Here is an 8324-nt window from a genome sequence, read left to right as displayed (position 1 = left end):
TATATATATATAAAGGGATACGTTATCCTCTGGACAAATTGAGGGGGACTGTGCGTTGACAATCTTAGCAGTCCTCTTCAGTTGTACTGCCATCTCCACTTTAACAAAAAACAAACTTCTTTCCAATCTGGCCTCTCTCCCTTTAAGATTCTGTTACAATTGTGCCCCTGCATTCACCCATCACTTACCATTTAATCTCTTGTTCAAGGTGCAGTATTATTACCACTGGGCTCCAAGTTCCTCATCTGGAATCTGTCGCCTCTGCAAATAATTATTTACAAGATGATGTTTCTTGTTACAACGCTGGTTAATCATAAATCCTCTCACCAGCACCTTTACTTCCAAATACCAAATTAGATCTTTTTTTCTACCTTTCACTTGCATCACACTGCACCTAGTAGTACCAAGTAGTAGCTTTCCTTTTGCATTTGCCTCTTCTACTCTCCAAGCTACCTTTTTTTGGGTTCTCTGACAATGTGGCCATGTTTTTGTTTTTGTTTTTGTTTTTTTTAACAGGTTTAAACAGCAGCTTTTAAATGTTTAGTATGGGAAGAATAGTCAAGGGAGTGGTGCGTTGGGAAGACAGACCAGAGTTTGCTGCTGGCACTGTTACACAGTGACTGTTTGGCATGACCTTCACTCCTTTTCTTTGGTCTTTCTAAAGTGGCCTCAACTTCTTTATCAGTAAATAAGATTATCTCTGAGATGTCATTCACTCAAATAGCCATTTTGTAAAAATCTACTTGCATCTTCAACTTTATTCACTGTGGATTCATTGTTTTCCTTTATCTAGTTTTTACATTCTACCTTTCAAGCCAGTGCTATTGCTCTCACTCCCCTGCCTAAAAACCTCCACTGGTTTCCTCCTCCACGGTTTTTTTTTTTTTTTTTTTTTTTTAAAGAAATCCTAAACTTTTAGAATGGAAAATAGTGTTTTCATAATCATGCCAGGCTTCTCACTATTTCTGCCTCCCGGTAACTCCACAGAACCTACTGTTCCCACAGCCCTTTTATGTGTCAAAACCTTTAAGTGGGGTCTTCTCTTTGCCTGAAATGTGATCCCCACTGCTAGAAACATACATTATCTTAAAAACTGATTTAGCTGGCAGGATGCAGTGGCTCATGCCTGTAATCTCAGCACTTTGGGAGGCCGAGGCAGGCAGATCAGGAGGTCAGCAGTTCGAGACCAGCCTGACCAACGTGGTGAAACCCCATCTCTACTAAAAATACAAAAATTAGCTGGGTATGGTGGCGCATGCCTGTAATCCCATCTACTCAGGAGGCTGAGGCAGGAGAATCAATTGAACCTGGGAGGCAGAGGTTGCAGTGAGCCAAGATCGTGGCACTACACTCCAGCCCCGGAGACAGAGTGAGACTCCATCTCAAAACAAAAACAAAAAACAACAAAAAAAATTGATTTAGCCTTAGTTGACTTTTTAGAAATTGTGTATCACAATTATAAGCTTTGGGAAGAAAAAAGATATTATACCAAATACTGTAGTTTAGAGGGTAGTGGGTTCTAAAAAAAACAATATTTAAAGTCATGTGATCTCAGAAACAGAACAAAGAAGTCAGACAAATGGGAAATGATATCATTTATTCATGTATTTCTTCCATTTGCCCCTCCAGATCAACTGTCTGTCCTTATCCACTCTGCTCCATTCTTTGGAGATTGACCCTTATAGACCATATCGATAAGTTCTCTTGCTTCCTGGTTTCTGGTTGAGTATGGCGAAGAGAAAGTCCTGGCAGAATGGAATTGAGGAGTGAGGTCACGGTATTTATTCCTCCAGCTCCCTCCATGTGGGTGATCTCAGCTCTGATCCAGGTAACCCTCTTCATATAACTTCATTCTAGGTTCCAGGTTTCCCTAAGCCCTGCCTTTATAAATACTCCCTTATTAACCACTTCCCAAATTATGCCAGTTTTGATTTGCCATCTATTTCCTTTTGGGTCCTAATTGATATAAGAGCAAAATGTATCTTGTGATACCCAGTGTTAATCACAATTTCTGAGCTGTTCAGTATGATTCCTGTTTATTCTTTTCAAAACGTTAACATGCCATGAAAAACTGCATAAAATACCTCGTGGATCATTTAATTTACAGAATATATTGCTCTAGGGAATGAAATTTGTTTACATTATAAATAAACCGTCACTAAATAAATTGTGGTGGCTCTTCTGTTGGAAACATTCAGACTCCTGTATTTAGTGTTTCTCCTTACTGGTAAAGCAAGTAAACTTAAAACTGTAGCTCCAGGAGATTTAAATCCAAACATAACATGAAGCTTGTTTCCTCTTTACTACTTCATCTTTCAAATTTAGCTCAAATGGTATTAATATCTCCTCAATTCAGTCTTCCTGAGAGTTATCAATGTTACTCCTGTTTCCAGATACCCTTAAAGAAGAGCACTATAATAATAGCACTCTGCACATTCCTCTTATTCCCTCAGAGATTTATGGCTACTTGTTAGGGTACCTTCATACCAGGAAACAGAAAACATGCTGGCTTCTTGGAATTTATTAAACACTGGACCTGAATTAAAACCAATTCCTGGGTCATAGAATGCCACTGTGGTTCATCAGACAGAGTGGGTCTTATGGAATGTGGCAGATATTGTAGGTCGGCTCAGTCGTATCCATGCCCACTATCTTCTCTATTATTTTCCTGTGCTATTGAGACTGGGAAATGAAATACTCAATTTCCTAGCCTCCTTTGAACCTAAGGGTGGCCAATGAGATGTAGGTAGAAGTACATAGGAAGAGTCTTCTTCCCTAAATAAAAAAGCAAAGCCTCACTAGAGAAACACCTGTGCTTGTTATCCCTTTTACTTTTTTTTCTGTCTGAAGCACAATTATGATATTTGGAGAGGAAGCTGCCATCTTATAGTCAGCTCTGATATCATCGAGCCATTGGCACAATGCTTAGCAGTGACATACTTCTACACTTCTTGTAGTATGAGACAAATAACATACCAATTGGTTTAAGCTACTGTTAGTTGGGTTTGCTATTCAGTCAAAAGCATTCCAACTGATACAACAGCTTTAGAAGCTATAATAAAACTTAGAGAACCTTTCTTATCCAATATCTCTTATGAAAACATGAAACAAAGGGCAACACAATTCCTTGAGGGAATCATAGAGATGAGTGCCTCAAAGTCTTGATCAAGTGTTCATCAATGGATGAATGAATAAAGAAAATGCAGTATATAGACACTGTGAAATACTATTCAGTCTTAAAAAAGGAAATCCTGTCATTTGCAACAATAGGAATAAATCTGGAGGACATTATGTTAAGTGAAACAAGCCAGGCACAGAAAGAAAAATAATACATGATCTCACTTATATGTGGAATCTAAGAAAGTTGAACTCGAAGAAGTAGAAAATAGGATGGTGGTTTGCAGGAGCTGGCAGGCTTAGGGTGGGGAAATGGAAAAGAGGTTGGTCAAAGGGTCCAAAGTTTCTTTTAGAAAGGAAGAATTATGGCCGGGCAAGGTGAATCATGTCTGTAATCTCAGCACTTTTGGTAGCCTGAGGTGGGAGGATCCCTTGAGTTCAAGTCCAACCTGAGCAACATAGCAAGATCCCATCTCTAAGACTATTTTAAAAAAAAAAAAAAAAAAAGAAGGCCAGGCGTGGTAGCTCAAGCCTCTAATCTCAGCAATTTGGCAGGCTGAGGTGGGCAGATCACCTGAGGTCAGCAGTTCGAGATAGCCCGGCCAACATGGTGAAATCCCATCTCTACTAAAAATACAAAAACTTAGCCAGGTGTGGTGGCACATGCCTGCAGTCCCAGCTACTTGGGCTGAGGCAAGAGAATCACTTGAACCCAGAGGCAGAGGTTGCAGTGAGCCGAGATCGTGCCACTGCACTCCAGCCTGGGTGACAGAGTGAGACTCTGTCTCAAAAACTAATTAAAAAATAAAATAAATAAATAAAAGAGGAGTAAGTTCTGAAAACCTACTGTATAACAAGATGACTATAGTTTATAATAACGTGTATTTTAAAATTGCTATGAGAGTGGAATTTAACGTGATCACCACACACAAAAAAAGTTAAGTCTGTAAGGTGATGGATATGTTAATTAACTTAATGATCCACAATGTATAAAAACATTAAGTTGTACCTCATAAATATACACAATAAAATAATTCCTTTTTGCTCATGCCAGTTGGGTCTTCCTTCCGTTGGGAATGTTAACTTTACATAGCATTTGAGGTTTACAAATGCTTTTTTTTTTTCTTGAGACGGAGTCTTGCTCTTGTCACCCAGGCTGCAGTGCAATGGCACGGTCTCGGCTCACTGCAACCTCCGCCTCCTGGGTTCAAGCGATTCTCTTGCCTCAGTCTCCGCAGTAGCTGGGATTACAGGCGTCCACCACCATACCTGGCTAATTTTTGTATTTTTAGTAGAGATGGGGTTTCACCATGTTGCCCAGGCTCGTCTCGAACTCCTGACCTCAGGTGATCTGCCCACCTAGGCCTCCCAAAGTGTTGGGATTACAGGCGTGAGCCACCACACTCGGCCCTACAAATGCTTTCTTATACATAATCCCTTTTAAATTTTGGACTTTGCAATAACCCCCGGATGTATGTAAGGTTTAGCAGGTAATTATACAACTGGGTTCCCAAATTCATGCTTTCTGAATCAAAGTCTTATGCTCTTTATCTGAATAATACTTGCCTCCCTCGGTCATCTCCCTTTGAGTCACATCACTCTCCCTTAGCACTTTTGTGATGTTCACTACTCTCTTCTTTGCTACATATTTTTTTCTCTCCAAATTACCTTTCAGATTCTCTTCAGATTATCTTCACTTATTGTAATTTAAATTTTACTATAAGCAATGTCTTGTTCATTTCTGAAAAACTAGAAATTACACTGAAAAAGAATTACACTGAAAAAAAAGAGTACACTGAAAAAAAATTAAAATAGCTTCACTGCCCACAGATTACCACCATTAAGATGTCGGTGTATATATACTACTTCCGTTTTCTATGTGCACATATATTGATGGAGATACTGTACTTATTTTGTAGTCACACTTTTCCTTTAACATACTGTGAACATTGTCCTGTGATTAGTATTTGGCATCATTTTTAATGTATTCCATTGGGTAAATACATCATTTAACATTTTATTTTTTTGTCGCATTGCTGGGTGACGTTAGACTTTTATAATTATCATTGCTAGTAAACAACATTCCTTTATTCCAATTAAATGCATTTGTTTATTCAGGCCTTCAGCTTTTCTTTAGTTATTTCAATCAGTGATCAGTCTCTCATTCTTTGTTGACTAAACGGTTCTTGATAAAAGTGCTAGACTTCTGAGTGCTCACTATCAAGAAGTTACTAAAATACAGAAACTCTTTAGGCTTGAGACTCTTGTTACATTAATGGCTATTTTCTTTGTAATAAAAGGTAGCTCACATATTATGTAAAATAAAGCTGCCACATTATTAGTAATGATTATAGTTACTGTACTATTTTTCTCCCTAGACTGATCAGAATATTGTATTTTCAATGCAAAATTCAAACTAAGGAATAATTAGGCTTATACATGAAGTAATGGTCTTCTTTTTCCTTTAAAATCTAAAATCTACCTTCAATATCTCTAACAATCTATTGATGCAAATTTAGCTAGCACAAGTGCAATGATACAAAGGCAGGAGTCATAATTAATAAAACTTAAAATCTGTAACTATTGTATCAATGATGCATATCAAGTAGGGTTGAAGCAAAATGTAATGATGATTTCAGAGTTTACAACTGAGATCAAACGAGTCTAAGAGAGGCCTATTTTTCTATGGCCTGAGCTAAGAATATTTATTTTTACACTTTTTAAGTGTAAAAAATAGGCCGGGTGGCCAGGCTCGGTGGCTCACGTTTGTAATCCCACCACTTTGGGAGGCAGAGGCGGGCGGATCACGAGATCAGGAGATCGAGACCATTCTGGCTAACACAGTGATACCCCGTCTCCACTGAAAATACAAAAAATTACCTGAGCGTGGTGGCGGGCGCCTATCGTCCCAGCTACTTGGGAGGCTGAGGCAGGAGAATGGCGTGAACCCGGGAGGCGGAGCTTGCAGTGAGGCGAGATCGCGCCCCTGCACTCAGAGCGAGACTCCGTTTCAAAAAAAAAAGACCAGGCACGGTGGCTCACGCCTGTAATCCCAGCACTTTCAGAGGCTGAGGTGGGCAGATCACCTGAGGTCAGGAATTGGAGACCAGCCTGGATAACATGGCGAAACCCCGTCTCTACTAAAAGTACAAAAATTAGCTGGGCGTGGTGACGGGCGTCTGTAATCCCAGCTACTCAGGAGGATGAGGCAGGAGAATTTCCTGAACCTGGGAGGTGGAGGTTGACGTGAGCCGAGATCACACCATTGCACTCCAGCCTGGGTGACAAGAGCAAGACTCCGCCTCAAAATAAATACATAAATAAATAAAATAAGGACTGACAAATCCAAAAATATTTACTCTATGGCCCTATACATAAAGTACACCAAACTAGAGGACTACAATAAAATACACTTAGAAGAAAATATAAGGTATTTTAAAAGTATATAATTATATAAAAGTTTATATAAATAGAAAAAGTAGCCAATTATCTACTTTTCTTCTAGTGTAGCTTAAAATAGAAACAACCCTCTCACCTTTTTTTTTTTCTCAAAAGCTAAGGATACATTTTTTTAAATCATAATTTTAAAAACAGCCAGATACATTAGAAAACTGGTCAGTGACTCAGAAGTAAAAAAGAATGAACAGAATCATAGAATTTTAGAACAGGATAGGACCTTTAAAATCACCTAGTCTAGTTCTTACATTTCAGACATGAGGAAACTGAGGCCCAGACCTGGCAAGTGACTTTGTCCAAGGTCACACAGCTAATTTCCTACAAAGTTAGAATGTAACCCAAGTCTATTTGTAGGTCAATAGTGATAGGTCAATATCATAAGTAGATCAAGTGAAAGTGATAAGTCAATACTACTATATATATATTTTTTTTTCATTTTAACATGTATGGAAGTTGGAAAAATAGGACACTTCTCACACATCTACAGAAATAAATCCTTTTATTTGATAACATTCCTTTTCTTTTTAAAGATGCATACAGTACTTGTAAGCCCATGAATTCTGAAAAAAGCTACAGAAGACCTGGCAATATTTTTGAGAATTACACAACTGGGCAGCAAAACAACACCTTTATGAAGGTCAAAACATAAAGAAATAAAATTTAGTGTTTGCACACAAAAATAGGGGGGTTACATTCGACACGTTTTTTTAAACGTGCATTTAAAATGTTTAATGTTTTCTAAAACTTTGGTTGTCATGCTTTATTATAACTTGTTAAATTTCACAATTATGTAAGATAATTAAACCCAAAAGGTAAGCTAATATATGACATTAACACAGCAGCAAAAGCAAGCTAATACTGCACAATCATATTAGTGGACTGATTCAGAAATACATGTTTTTCACAAATAATATACAAACTTAGTTTCTGATAACATAGTTCAATGACTTCCACTTTATAAAATAAGGCTGAGAAATGAGACATACCAGAACATGATTACATAATAAAAAGTATATTTTTAATTACAATTCTAATTGTACATACAGGGCAACAAATTGTAGCTTCTATAGAATAGTGCAAATGAGCAGGACTTTTTTCAAAAATATTAAAATTGAATTCATCCCATGTGACTCAGATTTCGTGAATTATTCATGAATGATATATTTTAGGTTTTTATGTGATGGATGTAAGTGGTAAGGTTGATATAGGACAGATGTGTACTCATAGGCTGCAAATAAAAATAGCCATTGACTTAATTTGCTGGATGTGAAGTGCAGGCACTGATAACATAACTTTTGGAAAGTTCCACTTGTCATCATGTAAACACTTTTGTTCATCATACAGTATTTTATCAAAGATTCATAATTCATTTAAAATTGTCATATCGAGTAATTCCTCCAAACTCTTTTTGATATGTGGTGGTTGAGATGCAGCCTGATTTAACAGATTCTGACCCATCTGTGCAAAGAGTGCTTTTGATAATTTAGCTGTGGCTGTTCGTATATTTCCTCCAGCTCCAGGCAGAGAGCCACTATTTGTCATATTTCCTAAGAGATGCCATAAAACAACCAACACTTTCTGTTCTGTGGCATGCGGCTTCCTTTGATAAAGTTCCATAACAATATCTGAAACATAAAAATATAAAAAACAGTGAGGATTTTTTCTTAATAAATAAGCCCAAGCTCTGCTAAATAAAAAGCAACTAAAATATACTAAGCTTCTTCCTTATGTCATTTGTCCTAAAAAGTTAG

The 8324-nt window shown here is 37.6% G+C and overlaps 1 protein-coding gene across 1 annotated transcript in view; it reads right to left on the bottom strand.

The window, feature by feature from the left end:
* Positions 1-7058: 7058 nt before the first annotated feature.
* FAM179B (family with sequence similarity 179, member B) overlaps positions 7059-8324 on the bottom strand; it is a 164925-nt gene continuing 163659 nt past the window's right edge. The window contains exon 21 of the mRNA XM_011996232.1: positions 7059-8198. Within this exon, the coding sequence (XP_011851622.1) occupies positions 7933-8198 (266 nt within the window). The 3' untranslated portion in view covers positions 7059-7932. The remainder of the gene's footprint in view (positions 8199-8324) is intronic.

This window comes from Mandrillus leucophaeus, unplaced genomic scaffold, assembly GCF_000951045.1.
Source record: "Mandrillus leucophaeus isolate KB7577 unplaced genomic scaffold, Mleu.le_1.0 Scaffold505, whole genome shotgun sequence".
Lineage (NCBI taxonomy): Eukaryota > Metazoa > Chordata > Mammalia > Primates > Cercopithecidae > Mandrillus > Mandrillus leucophaeus.
This window is presented reverse-complemented; position numbering and strand designations above follow the sequence as displayed.